The sequence below is a fragment of the Lampetra planeri genome, chromosome 7 (genome assembly GCF_965212315.1).
Source record: "Lampetra planeri chromosome 7, kcLamPlan1.2.h2, whole genome shotgun sequence".
Taxonomy (NCBI): Eukaryota; Metazoa; Chordata; class Hyperoartia; order Petromyzontiformes; family Petromyzontidae; genus Lampetra; species Lampetra planeri.
The window spans coordinates 9,184,548-9,204,797 of record NC_136113.1 but is presented as its reverse complement, the minus strand read 5'-3'; the positions used below and the strand labels follow the sequence as shown (position 1 = coordinate 9,204,797).

General features: G+C 46.8%; 1 protein-coding gene across 1 annotated transcript in view; it reads right to left on the bottom strand.

Moving 5' to 3' along the window:
* Positions 1–15,903, bottom strand: part of LOC144719908 (fermitin family homolog 2-like) — a 29,002-nt gene extending 13,099 nt beyond the window's left edge. Inside the window, exons 1-3 of the mRNA XM_078596231.1 lie at positions 15,574–15,903; positions 11,413–11,593; positions 985–1,218 (exon numbers count right to left, since the gene is read on the bottom strand). Of these exons, the coding sequence (XP_078452357.1) occupies positions 985–1,218; positions 11,413–11,578 (400 nt within the window). The 5' untranslated portion in view covers positions 11,579–11,593; positions 15,574–15,903. The remainder of the gene's footprint in view (positions 1–984; positions 1,219–11,412; positions 11,594–15,573) is intronic.
* Positions 15,904–20,250: the final 4,347 nt, after the last annotated feature.

Below are 20,250 nucleotides of genomic sequence, written 5' to 3'. Positions count from 1 at the left end.
GCTGCTATGAGTGTCCACACGATAAGCCACTTTGTGCAGCTATCATTTGTGGCCAGGTCACTTCTGAAAAAGAACCTAATAGCTCAGTGGGTTTTGTGATTTGCTTACCTTTCCTAGACTTTGCACACCTATCATGTTTTTTTGTATCGTTTATTGTTGAAACTTTCTCACCTGCCCCGACTGGACATCTGTGAAAAAGAGCTTCATAGCTCATCGGATTCCTCCAGTCTAAATAAAGATTCTGATTCTGAACTGTGATGACGCAAGTGATGCTCATCGCGAATCATCCAATGAGTCACCCCTCCCGCCTCTTCCCCAGCGAGTTAATCTTCTTCCTGCATTTGCTTTGACCGTCCGATGTCCAAACCTCTCGATGTCATCTTGTTTAATCAAACTTTATATTCCATCTTCTCGCTGCTGTCGTAAAGGGGGCAGTCATAGACAATGTGGAAGGCTGTTTTCTTTAGGGAACTCCGCCCTCGCACATCGGAGTGGCTTGCAAACCACTATGGTGCCAAATCAACCGTAGACCCATCCCGGCACATTAAGCCTGATCCGAGGTGACCTTGCCAGCTGAATTGTCATGATTCACGATATAGGGTTGTGGTTCGATTTCAGAATACATTCATGCGTGCCTCGTTTTTACCATCCTACTTGTATTGTGTTTCCTTTGCACAGTTTTATCCACTGTAAGTAGTCTAAGCGTGACATTCTAGTTTGTGACAATCACATTATCAAGAATTGATAACCGCACGGGCAGGCAAGCAGCTAAGCGCTTGGGTAGGGGAGCAAACGGGTAGCTAGGTAGGCAAGCAAGTGGATGAGCAGGTGAGCGAGCGAGTAGTGAAGCAGGTGAGTGTGTGGGTGAACAAGCAGGAGAGTAGACAGCAGAGGACGCAGGCGAACAACCGAGCGCGTGTGGGCGAGCGTGCAGATCAGTGGATGAGCGAGCGAGCGTGTAAGCGTGCGGGCGAAGCCACTCACTGCACGTGCGGCAGACATCGGCGACGGCGCGGAACACGGGGTCGGAGAAGCTGACGGTGACGCGCACGCGCTTGCTGCTGGGCAGCTGCAGGCGCAGCAGCTTGTGCTGCGGCGTGAACACGAGCACGGCATCAGCCTGCACGCCGTACTTGTCCAGCGTCCACGGGTGCTTGAGCAGCCACAGCTTGCGATGCTCCCACCAGAGGGCGTGGTCCGACCAGTCCCTCTGCTCGTCTGCGCATGGGAGAGGGGTGCGGGTCGTCACCATGAATATGAATGTCGCCTTTTCAGCGTGCGCTTCTGCGGCCGTCTGGAACGCTCTTTCCTTCCGATATTAGGAAGCCACCGGAGTTTACGCACTTTTAAGTCGTCTAGGTTGAAAACGACTTTCTTTAGAATTGCTTTTTTGTGTTTAGTTTGTTGTCCTTCCCCCTTGGCTACGTACGGTGTGAAAGAAGTTCAACATACATACGTCATTCGTTTGGAGGTTTTTTTGGTCATTCTTGGAAACAACGGCGACTCAACGGTTCAAACTGTGGGCCAACATTGGCACGTGGTTGGAACCAGAACAGTGTTGGCCCAATGGTCCCGTGTTAGCACGATGTATCTGATTAGATTTAAACTTGTTTTGTGATCGATGTCACCCATTACAGTATCCACAATACTGTACTTTACACATTAAACGGGCACTGCACATTTTAGAAATGTTAAGTCCAATCAATTTACAAGCACTAATTCGTTGATCTGGAACCATGTGTTGAATTCCTTTCATTCTAGGAGGCTGTCGCGCAGTGATGTTTGGCACGTTGGGCTTCCAAACGCAGAGGTCACCGGTTCGATCTCCCGGCATGGCATTTGCAACACGAGTGCAAGTTTGTTAAATCCGCCTGCCTCTATCCACCCAGTAGTGTAAATGGGAACAACACAGTCGATCGGCATGTCGCGTCTGGTGGGAGTTAACGTGTGGCCAATGTGGAAGAGTAGGCCAGGTACCCTCTAGAGGAGGCTCTCTGGAGCGCCATCGAGTGGAGGCTCTTCCGCTAGCATTGCTACGAGCCAGCAATTGCAGGGCTGAGCCTTCACCTCGTGTGACTACTTTCATGTTTACTATTCTGGTGGAAACTCTCCATCATTTCCTTGAAGAAAAGAGCGGAAATTCAGCTCATCAGAGTAAATTTCCCCATAACAGTGAATTACGGTGGACAATCGTCACAACGCGTTTCATGTCCATGGCGCACATTTTTCTCGGGCACAAATGACCGGTTAGCGCGGAGCCACGGTCACGCGTCGCTCGAAAGCCACGCGAACGAGCCTAGGCGATGGAGCGAACGACAGCGTGGCCAAGGTATAGCAGTAGGTTTTTACCTTTTAAACTGGTACAAAACTGACTTATAAATGTGTCAGTTTTGTACCAGTTTAAAGGGTAAAAACCTACTACTATATTTTGCCACTGGTAAAGGAGAGGTCTCATAGTGTTAAAGCGTGGCCAAGCTTGCAGCCCGCAGTCGGTGCCTCCTCGGTTAAAGCGCTAACCGTGCCAGGCTGCACGCACCCTGCAGGCGTGGAGAGGAGGGCCCCCCCCCCACCCCCACCACCACCACCCTGCCATGTGTGATGCGAGCAGGCCCTCCTCAGTGGGCGGCCACGTGTGTGTGCGGTCGGTTGGGCTCGGCTTCGCTTCCTGCTATGGCCATCTGCGCGAGGGGTGATAAGGCCGCCTTCTTGAGCAACAGCCGTAACCACAACACCGCTCCGAGTCCCATGCCCTCCACCGCACTCTCCAGCACCTATGTGTTGTGTCCGCACAGCCTGGGAACGCTCGGAACTGAAATGTATAAGGGCATTGTTTATTTCAGGAAAGCCTCGTGCAGCCTCGACGCCCTTTTCAGGAGGTGTCCTGCTGAGTTGTCGCAGTAGGAGGCGGGAATTGCTGTGTGTGTTTTCCGCTTTAAGTAGTCTGCGAGTAATTTGACAAATTTGGACCGTGGCGTTGGCACGCAGTGGACTAATCTTCTTCACGGACAAAAATTGGTTAATTCACACTTAAATTGTGGAATTAAGGGTGCTTCGCTTGTTGTAGTATTTTGCGTAGTATGGCTGTTACCGCTATATGACTACAACTAGAAATGTTAATTCAGCCCGAGGTGAGAACGATGCTTGGTTTAGTTGGTGGCTGGCTCCTACATTTAACCTACTTACAATTTTTTTCTATCCCACTCAGGAAGTTAGTCATACTTTAGTGAATTGTATTGACTAATGCCTAGAAACAGAATGAAACTGAAAAGCAATGCTTGTTGAGTACAATTATGAATACAATAAATGAGTCATATTTAAATGCACCCGTTGCACTTTAAGTGCATCTATGTTATCATAAAAAAACATTTCATTTGTGAGTCAGGTTGGCCAGTCACAGCACTTGAGTCGTTTTTCTCGTGCAGTGGATTGAGGGCTCCTGCAGCAACACGTTCAGTAGCTCAATGCTAATGTCGAGGTCTGCTGCCCACGACGAGAGAGCTTTAGAAGAGATGAGTTCGCGTAGTTTGGCTACTCCGCCTCCTTTGAAGGAGTGCAGACATTGAATTTTGACCTATGGATTGAAAAGGCAAGTTTGTGAAACGAAGACACATCTGGGTAACGCGAGAGGCACACATTGAGTTTTTGTTGGGGAAGTGTGGGACTTAACCGTGCTATTTCACGGGGTCTGTCTCGTACAGTACAAAGTGCAATTTGACCAATGCTAACCTCGCCATCTTCCGCATGGCGTTACATTTAACTGTGTCCAAGGCCACGGAGAGCAACTTCCACAGACACGTAGAGGTTTGCCGTGCGGTGCATTATACTGCATCAAAAACAAAACCAGTCCCCCAGTCTTGAAATGTCAAATGTTGCTGTTGGATATTATAGCTGTGGGCTGGTTACTCAACATTCCACCGTGGAGCACTTTCAACAAGGGAAGAAGATACTTTGCTTCTCAATAGGCTTTCGAAAAGCAAAAACAGGGACAAACAGTAACCATAGGGAGACTCACTTCTAAAAGCTGGGTCGGTACGTTTGTTAAATGTGGCAGAGGTTGTTGAGATTTGAAGCAGAAATGGGGACTTTTGTAAATGCAGAAGTGCATTCATAAAATACCCAAAAGCTGGATCAACTACCGCGTGACATAACAACCAGCTACAAGGCAAAACCACTGAGCCGTCCATTACCAAACGGTGTGATTGTTGTCGCATTGGCCACGTGCCCCTGTAAGGTGCACACTGAGCATGCACATGGGATCGCGATGACGCACGGCTAAATGAATGGTCCTACAACAAAACCAAAAAACTAATTGTGGGCTTTAAAAAAAAAACGCTGCGGTACAGTAATACCCCGGTGTGTTCGTCAGGGGATGCATTCCTGAGAGGTGCAATGAATGTCGAAATTGACATAAATCAAAGCAAATGTACAGGCGAGGTGGAGGCGAAGGCCGAGACAATGGACACGAGAAAGGATGGACAATGTCGTCAGCGACGGTAGTGTGTGGTTCAGGCGACGCGAATCAGGTAGTGGTCTTTAAAAAAAAGAACGAGGACGTATTTGGGAAACGACGTACAAGGGGGAAACGTAAATCGGTCTATTACTGTAATTTATTTTTAGTATAATAATTCTGATAATGTACGTTTCTCGCAAATGTAACCTTCGCGAATGTATTTATTTTGTCCAGTTTGCTTGCTCAAACTATTTATGCTTCGATATATTGGTCTGATATTATACACCGAGGGATTTTACATGTGGAGATACAGAACTCCGTTCTGCTCATATGTCTGTACCCAAAGGTTCTCTGATTCATGAGTAGAGTTCACGATCACATTTGAATGGGTGCTGCTGCTGCTTTCTGTCTATGATGTGATATAAACCATATCATGAATTATGTTTCATGAAAGCCAAGACGTGTGCGGTTTGGTTCCCAAAATGTCAGTGCATCGACATGCAGCCTTGACTGGAAAGGAGGCAGGGTTTTTCTGTAAACGCCCACCGATATTAGCGGGCAGTGCGACACGCTTGCTCCAAGCTCTTGTCTGGGACAAAATAGAACTTGACGCGATAATTCCATAGAGACTCGTTACCCGCACAGCGACGTCAGAAAAGATCCCTTGTTACAATTCCATCAATTCGTCATTGATTTGTATCTTTAAAAACAACAGCTTACATGTGAAAGGCAGGTGATCTCGCAGCCCGTGATGTTTTTACAGGGGCCATTGTGGTGACTGTATATGTGACATTACGTACATGCATTAACCATGCATTTGATTCAAGTCACTATCTATGGCCGCGATTTGATTCAAAAATCGATTAATGTATCGTCTCCTCTTTAGCATCTCGTTTGTGGCGTTTGAAATAGTTCCGCCTGGTTTGTAAATTTTTGTTCACTCCATGGAGCCACATGTAGCATTCGCGTCATCATTTACGGCTCATTGTCAATCCACATGGCTGGATTAAGGCCACCACACGCCACGTTAGTTATGAGGGTTCGTTTTGACTATACTTCGCCAAGCTGGTCAATGCGCGGTGAAACGAAGGACCCGGGACCGGTTCAGGTGTATGTATGTTGAATTGCTTCTGCACCGTATGTAGCTAATTGGAGGTGCGGGGAAGAACAAACTAAACACGAAAAGCAGTTCTAAAGAAATATGTTTTCAATATTTATTGAAAACTCATCACTGATATTAACCCTCGCCATCTGGAACACCATCCCACTGCACATTCGCAGCATCTGCTTTCAAGAGCTACTTCAAGGCCCCACCTCTGTCACATGGCTTTCGAGTGACACCGAGCTTGGCTCCGCATGCTACAAATCGCATTATTATTAGCCGTGCCAGGGAATCGAACTCTGGTGGCCGGGTTCATAGCGCTGCGCACTAACCACTGCGCCACCGCTCCACCCCAACATCACCATATCATGTCCAAAAGTAGCGAGCGATAGATTTCCCACAGGCACGATTCGATGCACGCATCGCGAGCATCTCTACAAATTGCCACGTGTCACAGCATCACCGCCACCCATAGCCGAGCGCCTGCACTGACCGAATAACACGTGACCCGGGCCACCAGCCACGTCGGCACAGAAGAGTCGGGTTCCAGTAGGCACGGAGGAAAAGACATCGCCTCGTTCCCTAATCATGGGTAATTATCCCACCGTTAGCACAGCAATCCATTCTCATGAATAACGTCACAGGCATCAACTGAAACGGTAATTGTGTGCGGTTTGGTTGGGAGAGTGTCCACCCACTGCTCATTGTTAGGTGCCTGCAGTTGCATTTATCAGTCAGAGGATAAGTAAACAGGAAAGGGTTCCGATCACAAGGGCGCCCAGCTCACGGCACGTGCGGCACTTGCACAACCACGTGGCTCTGGTAGAGGGATCGGCTCGTAATTGGAAGGGTGTGAGATAAAATCCCCGTTGGGGATTGACTCAACCCAGCTCATCCCTCTGGGGTCGATGAAATGGGTACCGCTTTGAGTGCACACAATCGACGGTGGTTGTTCTAGGGATAGACTCGCCCCCGATATAGGATTGTGAAATTTCCACCACTGACTCAGGGCTGTAAATTAGACATGAACATTGCCTTAACGCACGTTTGAGCAGTAAAACGGTCAGTAAGCAAAGTCCACAGGTGCATGTAGCCAACCTAATTTTTTCAACACAGTTCACAAAGATACCTCATTGTCTAATAATAACAATCCATTATCCATACAGAGGAAGTGCTCTTGCCATTATTACCTGGCGACCCCATGAGTACTCTAACCATCCTTTTGCTGATGATACCCAACCGGTCCATTGTTTAAACAGATGCTCACTAGAAATATCAAGTCTCAAACACCAACTAACCAATGTACATTTCACGTCCCTTTTGTCAATCCACTGCAGGATGAGTTCCTCCACATAGTGGTGCATATCATGGGAGTTATTTGACTCCATCTTAATTTTAGAGCTTTCGTGACTGCAGGAATTACTCTTTGGTTCTTTCGGTAAAGTCACGTATAAAGATAAAATAACAAATTAAATAATAGCATACGACGTTTCGATTGCAACACAAGCAATCGTCATCAGGTATAAATGAAATAGCAACAAAAAATCTAAACAGAAAAACATATAAGCAGACTGTGTTACTCTCTCTCTCTCTGCCTGTGTTACTCTCTCTCTACGTATATTGGTGATATCTGTCTACTTATATGTCTGTCTATAGTTTTCTGGTTAGATTTTTTGTTGCTATTTCATTTATACCTGATGATGATTGCTTGTGTTGCAATCGAAACGTCGTATGCTATTATTGAATTTGTTATTTTATCTTTATACGTGACTTTACCGAAAGAACCAAAGAGTTAATTGACTCCACTTCGCCACGCTGGCCAGTGCGGGTTGGTGAAAGCCCCACAACCGTCTATGGCAACCCGGCATGCACTACGGGAGGCTCAACCCTGCTAGGCTTCCGAGAGCTGACGTTCGGGCACTTTCTGAGTGATATGGTCAAGCGTCGAAAGGCATCCGACAATTATTTTACGTGAAAGTGGAATTCCATTTTCTGGAACACCTCGTGACGCTTCTACATTAGTCCAACGTCGAGTTCGTGCCAATTTTTTGTTAACATTTCACTCTTATTTAAACGTAAAAAGAGGCAAAAGTGCTACCTGCTAATGCCATTGCTGGCGAAAGGGCCTCCACTACAAATGCCCTCTCTAAAGAGGGCATTTTTGTCGACTCTTCCACGTTAGCCAGATGTCTTCAAAACGTGTCGGGGCACCCACACATCACCCCTGCACCACAAGCCAACTGCCGCTTGACTAACTTTGGTGCGCCCATTTATACTGCTGGGTGGACCGAGGCAGGGGCATTCAGGAAACTTGCACCGTCTCGCTTCAACTGCCGTGCCATGAGATGTTACCAGTGACCTCCGGATTACAAAGCAAGTGTCTTGACCATTGCACCACGTGTGGTTTACTCGACAGCATCTTTCACGGCTCTCAAGTGGCACATCTCTGCACATCCTGGAAGGGGCAGAGGTGCGGCGCGTCTCTTTATGTCCCGCGCAACGTGCTGTCTGCAGCCTGTGTCTGGGGGTTGTTCGTCCCACCCCTGCCCACAAAAAAAAACCAACTTGACTCCCCGTAATTCCATTCTGCTGACAGTGTCAATACTCGCTTCCTCGACAAAGGCGTTTCCCACCGATCGCAGCCGATAACTCCGTTTGGCCGGCACCACCGTCGTGTTCGGCCAGCTGTTGTTTATCTTCTTGGTTTTTTCGGTAAAGTCACGTAGAAGGGAAGTAATAAAATAATAAAAATAAAACATAAAACAAATTTTTATTTTTTTATTTGTATTATTTTATTACTTCCCTTCTACGTGACTTTACCGAAAAAACCAAGAAGATGAATTCCTGCAGTCACGAAAGCTTTAAATCGAAATTCAGCTGTTGTTTGTCAAATCGTCTGCAAATATCCTCCGTGGTTAACTACCGACCGACTGGCCAGAGAAGTCGAATTGTGTGGGTGGCTGTCTTTTTTGCTTGAGCACTTATAACTGTGACCAGGAATGTGGAAACTCGCTCGGTAACTTTACATTCTCAAAGTCCGTTTAGTTGCTCAACGTGAATAAAGTGTGTGTCGGTGAGTATGTGCATTATGAGCTCGCACTCATCACACACAAAGAGCTTGCCACATATGAACCACAACACCTTACCGATCTCGTCAAGCGGCACAAACGATCACGCGAACTCCGGTCATCCTCACAGCGGCTTTTCGCGAGCCATCGAACAATGACGGCCACTGCATCGCGCGCTTTCAGATGCACTTCTTCGGCCATCTGGAACCCTCTTATTTCTGATATTAGGAAGCCACTGGAGCTATGCACTTTAAAATCTAGATTGAAACTCATTTCTTGAAAACTGCTTTTTGTGGATAGTTTGCTGTCCTTCCCCCGCACTTCCCATTAGCATGGTTGGATACGTACAGTGCGAAAGAAGTTCAACATACATCCATACATAACTATCCCTTTCTCAATCGACTACTGAATGTGGGCCTCCCCGTGGAAGTGTGGGCCGCAGAGGTTAATTGAACATTCTTTCACCCGGCAGGTTCGTGCGGGTTCGTAAAGGTGGGGGAGCATAAATGCGCAAGCATATAAAGTACACTTCAATGCCCTCTGCTATCCACCACATCACCCCGCAGCCCTACGACATCCTGTGGGTGCGTTGTCAATCATACCCAGGGGTCGACAACCGAAATAAGACAATTTTTTTTCCCAAATTCGGAAACCCCCCCTCCCCCCGCAATATTTCAAGAGCTGCCAATGCACGTGAACCCGAGATGGTCCTTCATAGAATCACGAAGCCGTCCTTCATGTGCCCTCAGATTGCCGACCCCTGCCCTAACCCAAGTGAGCACTATGCCTGTTCAACTCGGCTTGGCTCATGATACCAGGTGCATTCCCGTGCCATTTGGCCTCAGGACTCGCGTGAAGCAGAATGAATGAACGGTTTGGGCAGCGAGCGAGGCAGCCTGGAGCTGAAACCTGCCACGGCACGCACGGCGGTTCCTGCCAGCTCCTCGTCGCCGCCGCCGCACCGCACGCAGCCGAGTCACCGGGGAGACGGGCTTTGCCGCTTTTTGTGCCGACACTTCTTTAAAAAAAAACACATTCGTTTAAGGGACTCGAGAAATTTCACAAAAACTAAGTTTTCATTGATACTATTGACAGCGTGTAACAATGATAATTGTTTTTTTACCCTTCTATCTGGCAACAAAACTGACACCTTTTTACAAGGAGTCATGTTTGCATAGACCGCAATACCTGCAGTCATAATACAAACAAAAGACATAACTCTGATAATGTGCACTGTCCTTGAAGTTGATTGGTCCACACCCGAGACAGCTTTCCTTAGAGCCTAGTCTCACATGGGTTGGACCAGATGGCAAATGAGGTTCCCATAGAGCGTGTAACAATGCTTCCTCTTGGAATGTGCTGTTTAGATACATAGATGGGCGGGCCCACTGAGCTATGTGGTTCTTTTTCAGAAGCCACCTGGCCACCAATGATAGCCCAACGAAGTGGCTTATCATCGTGTGGAAATGTATAGCAGCCAAATACTCTAAACGCATGTTGCTAAATGTGGAGGTAAAAAACGGAGGACCCAGAGAAAAAACCCACGTGACCACGGGGAGAACGTGCAAACTCTAAATAGACAGGCGTCAGGGTCGGGATCAAACCCACGTCCTCCTGTATACCAGGCGAGGTAGTTAACATCTCGCCACCGTGGTGCCCAGTAGTGTATCGTGTACTGATGACAATAAGTTGGGGACCCAAGAATATTCGTTTTATATAACATACTGTGTATGGTTCTTCCTGAGAGGCGTAAGGTTTGTAACGATGCACAATACCCCTCCACCCTCCTGCACCCCGCTAAATAAAATCGCACGAATTCAGGGCGACGATTTGACTCAAGAATCTATACTTTCGTCGAGTATCCACGGTCTCGTTTGTATTGTTTCTCGTTTCTTCTGTCGACTCATGCCATTTTGTCTTACTCCATTAGCCTACATTTGAGAGCATGATTTGCATATAATTTACATACAATGGGGGGTGGGGACACTGATTCTTACACGTCAATTTGATGTGTGTGTTGTCCATCTTTAAGAATCGAAAGTAAACAATGAATCGCTCCATTGTTACTCCCCTAATGAAGCGTCACCGAGAATCTTCCATTCGTAGTCTTACAAAGTTACACGCAAATAGTCATCTACCATGGCATACGCTCACGCCAGCAACAACATCCACATCTGTATGCTACTCGAAAAAAAAAATAAACAAAGATCGAACAACAACCGACGTGTTGTTTATTGCAACTATTGCAAGTGGAAGGGGATCGGTTGTGCAGCGGTTAGCACCACTGCGCTATGAACCCAGTGACTTCAATTCCTGGGTAACATCAGGGGTGAAGTGACATCTGAACTGATAGTGAGAAACTAACCCTCCCCCCAACGCTCCACCCCACCTTCAATAACTCACGCTCACCTGCTTGGCGATGTATTGTTCAAATAACCCCCAACGACTGACCCAGGTCACTATCACTTGGTTAAATGAGATAAACCTGAAACTTGAACATGGCAGTGGATTTATATAGGGCAGTAACTTAAACGAGCGGAATGTTTTGGTTAAAATCGAGTTGCCATGGCAATATAAAAACAAGAACATCGTCGTTCAATCGTATTGGACAACAATCTGCATTATTGGTTTGCGGCTACGCGAGCGGAATTCTTGTCGAGACACATAGTTGTCACGCTTACATTTCTTCACTCCAACAATTTTTGCTCGTCGCAGCCGGGCAACGGTGCAAACCCTTTCCGCCGCTGCGGCGCACGTTCCACGTTCTTGGCGCAGGCGATCGCGACACTCACCGGCGGCCTGTACGATCCTGAGGATGAGGCCGCCGATGTGTAGGTCCCCCTTGAGCCGCACCGTCACGGGGCGCTCCAGGTCCGTGATGGTCACCGACAGCTCCCAGCTGCCGTCCGCCAGGTGCCCGTCCGCCGTGCGGATCCCGTCCTTTTGGTGCTTCGACATCGTCAACGCCGCTTTCTGCCAAGCCACGAAACGGGACGGTGGTGAGACCGCCGACCAAGCCTCCACTCCGCTGACGGGGTGCGCCGATAGATTTTTTCACAGACCGTTCGACTGGAGCGGAGGCACACGCCTGTTCTCGTTTTTGGACACAGCCCTCAGGACGTTTGCACTTGGGAGGTTTTGAAGGGTGGTTCATCCAAATATGGCATCGGGAAAACGAATTGTCAGCCCACTCTTTGGAAGAGTGCACGACTCTAAAACCGTCTAGCCCTTTTGTCAATCCGCTGCTGCAAGAGGGCATCCCCACTTCGTATGGATTGTGGGGGAGGGGGGGTTATTTGACCATACTTCACCACGCTGGTCATTGCAGGTTGGTGAAGGTGGGGAATAAAGATGTTGGAGTATTGCTCGAGACTGGCGTTTCGCACTCAGAATGCGTGGATGCGACATGTCCCTATTGGGGCAGATGAACTGCCCACTGGAGGCAGTTCATAAAGCAAATTGCCCGACCAAATCTTCGTGGCATCTGAGTGATCTTCGCTTGTGTGTGCGTGGGGTTTTCTTATGCTACTCCAGTTCCATTCCATACGGAAGCAAATAATAAAAAAGGAATTGCGCAAACATCCCATGTAGAGCCCTCGTGAAAATATTCTTGATACTGTACTTGGACTGGTCCGGAACACGTGTGCTTGGTTCTGAAAGCACACGTGTTCCCAGTGGCCAGGAAACAAGTGGCCACGAATAGCACAACATCTCAGATACGTCATCTTTGGACCGTTATATGAAGCGCTCGTGTTTTATGACGTTAATTATAGTCATCTTTGTTTTAGATGCCAATATCGGTTTCAAACAAAGTAGACATCAGTGCACATTGCAAGCGAACGGGAACTGTACAGGGGCAGCGAGCAACAGGAATAAAAAAAATTAAAAAAAGGAATGAAAAAAGAAACTCGTCACGACCTCATCGGCGAACGCTGACTGACGCGCATTAACGTCATCGGAGGTTCAAGTTCTTGGAGTGAATGCCACCACCTACATCCGATTAGACTAGGCAGTCCGGACGGTAAGTTGTACAATTGATGACGCTACTTCACATGAATCACTCGCGTGCCAATAAATGAGGGCAGTCAGCAAAGCAAAGCAAACACTGCCGTCCATGCAAAACACATCAGGGGATGGAATTTCATCAACTCATTGCTGGGACGATGCTGGGAAGTCACAACAAGGCCAAGGGATGAACTGAACCATCAATAAATGTAGCTCGTCTCTATGGGAAATGTTACGGGGCATAACAACCTGTGACAATTCATCAAGCAGTCATCATCATCGTTATCACAGCTCACGAGTAAACATGCCAAGGTCGGGGCCAACAACGTTGGCATGTGTCCCATGTTTACTGGGCCTCTCTTGTCGTGATGCATGTACAACCAATGATTCTATAACCATTTCTAAAAAATTAACCCGTAAAAACAAAGTTTTTCACTATAAATCCTTTATATGCGTGGCGGCTAGAGTCCTCTCGTCCTCTGGCTTGAGATGGCTGCCACCTATGGGTCAAATGATTGCCTGCCACCATTAAGCAATTGGTAATTAAATATAATTTATTTTTTCCTAAAAAGTGTAAAATTTTGGAAAAAATTTTTCACGAAAATAAATTGTCACGCACAACGAGCCTGTGTGCAAAATGTCAGCTCGATTAGATCACGGGAAGTGGGTTAAAAAACGACTGAAAGATTTGCACGGTCGTAAGCGCGCAAGCAAGCAAGCAAGTGAACTTAATATAAAGGATTTTAAAATACCGTGTCAGCTCTTAAATGCCGTTTCAGTTGTTCCATAACGTTTCAGCGAGTTCTCCAAAAAGCCGCAAGATTCCTTGACTTGGAGATTGCGAACGTGATCGATTCTAAAATGTGTTTTAGAATACCCACACGTCCTCGTTTCATCTTGTTTACGTGTTTGGATTTGACTCTTGTCAGAATGCTAAGGTTTTTTTTTAACGGTGCTTAACACGTAGGCTTTCGCGACCAATATTACTATTATAATGAGCAAAGAATGTCTGTGTGTCCCGCGCGTGACGTCACTCCACATGCCGCACCCCTCTTCCCCCGTCATTAATATTCATGAGCGGGTGGATTTTTACACTCACGCAAAAGGTCGAGCGGAAATATTTGTTTTCGCAAATTCGCTTTAAGTTTGACGCTTCTTTATTGGAAGTGAATCTAATAAATAATTATACGCAGCAACAAAGTAGATTTGGTGTCTTTGTGTCTTCAGCACTTGAGACAAAAGGTAATTCTAATTTATGCTTCTACATTATGGTAAAATAGACATTTCTCGGTGATTTCAAGATATTATATCGATTTCCAATTTTTTCAACCCCAGCGACCGAAAGCAGAAGAGAATAAAGTATCAGAGCAGTGAATTTGAACAAATTGAAGGTCAGTAATATTGTGCTCCAGTGACATGAAGTAAGGTGTTTTATGACTTCGTTTTGTGCCAGATTCACTGCCATTAATACAGTGCTACAGTGAACTGCAGTGGAGTGTTTGATTACATACTTTCGTGCAAGATTCACAGCCATTAAATTTACACAAGATACACATTATACTCTGCTCAATTTTTTCGTAAATATTACAGCTTCCGTCCTAGGACGGGCAAAGAAGCAAGTTATTCATGATAAAGGTTTTTTGGGTTAGATCGCGTAAGTATTCATGTGTCGTAACCCTCCACCGCCCGAGACAGCCAGTAAGGTTTTCCACTTGATCAAAACGCGTCAATTAGTGACGACTTCTGCCCCTTACTGGCTGCTGTGTGGGCTGGTGCAGGGTTACGACACATTTATGCTTAGGCGGTACAACCCAGAAACCACTATGGGAACCTCATTTGCTAGTAAAAATATGATAATTGTTTTTTTACCCTTCTATCTGGCAACAAACCTGACACCTTTTTACAAGGAGTCATGTTTGCATAGACCGCAATACCTGCAGTCATAATACAAACAAAAGAACATAACTCTGATAATGTGCACTGTCCTTGAAGTTGATTGGTCCACACCCGAGACAGCTTTCCTTAGAGCATAGTCTCACATGGGTTTTGGCGTCATCTGGTCCAACCCATGTGAGACTAGGCTCTAAGGAAAGCTGTCTCGGGTGTGGACCAATCAACTTCAAGGACAGTGCACATTATCAGAGTTATGTTCTTTTGTTTGTATTATGACCGCAGGTATTGCGGTCTATGCAAACATGACTCCTTGTAAAAAGGTGTCAGTTTTGTTGCCAGATAGAAGGGTAAACAACCAATTACAACCCAGAAACCTTTAATATGAAAAATGGCACTGCGTTAATGTGGTTACGTGGAAAGTGAATTCATGATATTTGGGGCGCACTATTCTTGTTTGTGTTGTTGACAACTGACCTCACTTCCCACCAACGTGGTGTCAATCTCCGGCGTGAGCTCGCCTGCTCACGAACGAATTCAATGAAAGTGAAACTCAATGAGCGCTCCAAATTCGTTGACCGTGTCGTTTGCCACTCGACAACTACAGCGAGAAAGGCCATTTAACGACACACGTGGGCAATCTCATTGTCCTCGCGCGAACTTGCTGGGGAAAGTAGTAACCACGCCCGGCCGTCTTTGTATCCCCAATTCTGATGTTTCTACAAACCGCACCGGATTACCAATTTAATGCCGAGTCCAGACATCACCGCTGAACACACAAATCCACACGCGCACGCATTTGAAGACAGCAATTAACGTGCTTTACGGTGAAGGTGCGTACCTTAACGAATGTAATGCGAGAGACATCTTAAAACAAGGCTGAGAGAAGCACACAGTTCACATGACACAACATTCCTCACGGCCACCAAACAGACAGCATTCCTCTTCATCCAAGACGAGACACACGCGGACATAGCCTCCAGCCAGCGCAGCACTTTGCAAGCCCGACACTTGCCAGCAAAACGCAACGTCTACGACGCCCGCAACGGCTTCTTTACCTTCTTCTCTGCCCGTTGCTTCTCGAATTGACTTCGTTGCAAGGTGATCACTCTGTCGGTCGCCTTCCACCACCACCAACACCACCACAACCAAGCAGCAGCAGTAACACCGACAGTGACTCTTCTCTGTTGGCAGCCTGAATGAAGCTCCCGCTCCTCTTCCACTCTCTCTCTCGGGGGGAGGAGAGACAACTAAACGGATGTGTGTGTGTGCTTAGTATGGCGCAACAAAACAAGGGTGGGTTTTTTTTATTTTAACAAACGGCGGGGCGGGGGGACGGAAGGAGGCTTGGCTAAGAGACCTTTGGCGAACGGAGACTGCGGCTCGGCACCGCTTGCACCACGCCCCAAACCGAGCACCACCACCACCAACATCACCACAACCATCACCACCACCACAACCACCAACATCACCACAACCACCACCATCATCATCGCCCCACCTCCTCCTGCTGCAGAGGAATCCCGCCACTCACCACAAACACAGAGATCCCCCACCCCTCACCCTGGTACCGTCTAGCCTTGAACAGACGACTAACACGTGGCAGGCTTTCGCGACCAATATCGTCCATAATAGAGGTGGCCATTTTTGGGGTTAGATCGCGTCAATATGTAAATGTGTCGTTAAAACCCGCCACCACCCGACACAGCCAACTAGTGAGGGTTGTCACGTAAACAGAACGTGGCCAATTCGTCACTAGTACAGCACACCGGTGTAGTGTATAGTGTAGTGTATAGTAGTGTATTGTGTATAGTAGTGTATAGTGTAGTGTATTGTGTATAGTAGTGTATAGTGTAGTGTATAGTGTAGTGTATAGTGTAGTGTATTTTGTATAGTAGTGTATAGTGTAGTGTATAGTTTAGTGTATAGTGTAGTATATTGTGTATAGTAGTGTATAGTGTAGTGTATAGTGTAGTGTATTTTGTATAGTAGTGTATAGTGTAGTGTATAGTGTAGTATACTAGTACAGCACACCGGTGTGTTGGAGAGCCAAGCCACAACATTTACAATCTGAGTACGACGTTTCGCCAGTAATTGCAACGAGCTTCATCAGGCGACAGCCAGATCTGGCTGTACTGCACTAGCGACGAATTGGCCACGTTCTGTTAACGTGACAACCCTTACGAGTTGGCTGTGTCGGGTGGTGTCGGGTTTTAACGACACATTTATATATTTACGCGATCTAAACCCCCCAAAAAGCCCACCTCTATTATGAACTTTAACTGACTGTTGGGGGAGAGCAAGTGGTGTTAGTCAGCAAGCAGCGCCTATGAAGGCCGGCACGCGTACCTGTCAAGTACCCATCAAGGAGCCGTCAATTAGCCGTCAAACCACGCGGTTTGGCCCGTGTTCTTGCACAGGGGAATTTGAGTTTTCAGGTCCATCCGGCGTACGGGGCCTTTCCCCCCCCTCCATCCCTTCCATACTTCACCAACACTCACACAGCGCGGTTGCAGTTTGGTCAAACGACGACGATTCCCTCCCATGGCCGGGCACGGCTGGGTCTTCATCCCCAGCAGTTGATTGACAGCATGGGCTGACAACCATAATCATAATTCCACAATAGCTGACAACCCATACGGTTTACCTCGTATTCTTCTTGTACAGGGAAATTGAGTAAAAAAATAAATATCTTCATTGTTTGTGTTTCTCCCTTGTTCATGGGACTTTGTAGAACGAACGTTGATATTTATAATGGGTACGGGGTGACCAATACGGTCTGAATTGGTCTGTAATAATGTAGGGCACTGATAACGGGCATGGGAACGGTGCACGGAGGGGTGGGTGGCCAGCAACCACGCCCGGCCGCCTTTGTCTCTCCCCAGTGGCGACTTTCACTGCACACGGCACCGGGTACTCAATTGAGGCTGAGTCGACCTAGGGGGGAGGCCCATGACCGTTTCGGATAATCGTCACCGGTGTTGGTGGCTGTGAGCGGGAATCGAACTCGCTTTGCTCGGGGCTACACGACCGCTCATCATCACCACCACCGGATTATAAGACGCACCTCCTCCAAACGTGTGCCTAGTTTTAAATAAATTCAGTACACCACCACCACCGTCTTCACAACACCAGGCGAATTCGATGATTTCCGTGTTTTCCGGATTACAAGACGCACCGGATTATAAGACGCAGCCCCTCCAAACGTGTCTGTCGATAGTTCTAGAAACACGGCCTCTCGCACTTAACGGATTGTACAATGCACACCCCCAACTTTGGATACAAAATACAGAGAGGTGTGGGAAATGCGTCTCACAGTCGGTAATTGTTGCAAGTTTGCATTCAACAATCGATCCTTTTCAAAGTTGTTGTCGGTACCCTAGTGAATGCAGCGACCACACGGGTGGATGCAGGGATAGTCACATCAATCAATTACAAACAGCATATGTAGCCAATGTAGATGTTACTAACTGTACTACCGTTTTGTCAATTCACTGCGGGATGATGGCCGACTCAACGCCGGGAAGGTCGTGGGGTTAGGAGTTATTTAACCATACTTCACCATGCTGGGCAGTGCGGGTTGGACTGAAGGAGAGGAGCAGAGACGTGGAGTGCAATTAACTTTGCTGCACTGCCCTCTGCTGTCCATAACGTGTCATCGCAGCACCATAGAACAACCCTGCTACCCATCCGACATTCTTAGGTTTTTTCGGTAAAGTCACGTAGGTAAAAACATTAAAATGAATAAAAGTAAAATAAAATAAAAATCACGTTTCGGAGGCAACACAAGCTTCCGTCTTCAGGTGGAGCCGTCACAGCCACGACAGCTGTATCAAGTAAATGAGAGATTGCAGGAGCTACCACTCCATTTATATAATGGTTGGAGAGGGGGGAAGGGCCAAGTACAGCACACTTTTTATTCATATGGTAAGGTGAGGCTTAAGAGGGTGAGCCTTTGTTATGATTTGTGACAACTAAACATGGCGAACATGGTAAACATGGTAAACCTGTAATAGTTGTCTGTCAAATAATAAATAAGATTGGTCAAATAAGTGTAGTTAAATCTTTTTTGCATGGTTAATCACATCTTTCCAATGATTACTCAGTTTGTAACCATCATCACGGTTGAAATTATGTCTGTGTTTGTATATTTGTATGGCTTCGTGTACAAACCTTTGATGGTAGCCAGGAGGTTTGCAGAGAACCTTGGTCTCGGAAAAGACAATTTCATGAGAGCCCACCGAGTTGTAGCAATGATCGGCAACGGCCGAAGAATCAGTTCTGCCGTGTTTCAGATCTGACTTGTGCTCGCGGACACGATCAGAAACATGACGTTTCGTTTCTCCAATGTAGCAATCACCACAAATGCAACTCAATTTGTAGACTCCAGGATACTGTAAGTCAGGAACGACATCCTTCACAGATGGAATCAGATCACGGATTTTATGCACTGTACTGAATCGGACTTGGATCTTATGTTTGTTTAGAATTTTGGAGATCTTTTTGGTCACGCCTGCTATGTATGGTAACGTGATAGTTTTGGTCGGAGTTTCATGTGGCTGTTTCTGTGGTGGGAGAAACAGCTTGGCGGATAGTGCGGTCAGAGTATCCGTTCATCCTGAGGGCCCGATGTACATGTCTCAATTCACCGGCCAGGTGGTGTTGGTCAGAAATGCCATGGGCTATGTGGTATAGCGTTTTGATGAGAGCATTCTTTTGAGATGGGTGGTGGTGGAAATCCGGTTTCAAGTAGGAATCTGTGTGGGTGGCTTTCCTGTAGACAGAATGTCCCAAGGATCCGTCAGGCCTCCTCTCAAAAAGAATATCCAAGAATGGTAGTTTACCGTCTTTCTCCACTTCCATGGTGAATCTGATGGATGGGTGTCTAGAATTTGTGGTCCAAGAAGTGGTTCAATGCTGGGAGGCCATGTGGCCAGATGACGAAAGTGTCATCCACATACCTATTCCACAGGGAAGGACGCAGGGTGGATGTCTGGATGGCGTCTGATTCAAACTTTACCGTGAACATGTTGGCTATAACTGGTGACAAGGAGGAGCCCATAGGGGTACCCTCATTCTGTTTGTAGAAGGTGCCATTATTTTACCAGGTAAAGCCCACCACACAAGCACTTGACAGGCTCAACTTTGCTTAGATTCAGATCTAACGAGATCGGGCACATCTCGGATGCTTCGGTCAAAGGCTCTGATAAAAAAAAGTACATTCTTAAATTAAGTGAGTTAATCTCAGTTGTCATCAATGACTGCACATCAACAAAATCATGATGGGTCCTCAATAACGAATATTTCAGCTTTGGGCCTCTGGGAACATTACATTTGGGTTTGATTTTCGGTCATCAAATACCTCAAACAATAGGGCGTGTGAGAATGTTTCACTGCCTAGTGTGGATAAGGTGCAATTGAATGCATCCCAGATGTAGTTCTGCCGTGTCATCTTCCAGAGGCTGTTCTCTACCATGGGCTGTTGCACTCTTTTACTCTTTGGTTTTGTCGGTAAAGTCACGTAGGTAAAAAAGAGAAAATAAATAAAATCACGACGTTACGGAAGCAACACAAGTAATTTTGCTGGAGCAGTCAACACCTGATGACGGTTGCTTGTGTTGCTTCTGAAACGTCGTGATTTAATTTATTTTCTCTTTACCTACGAAAACTTCAAATCTAGGATGTTGCACTCTTTATTGCGGAGAGTTCTGAAAGGATATTTCCTCATCGGATAA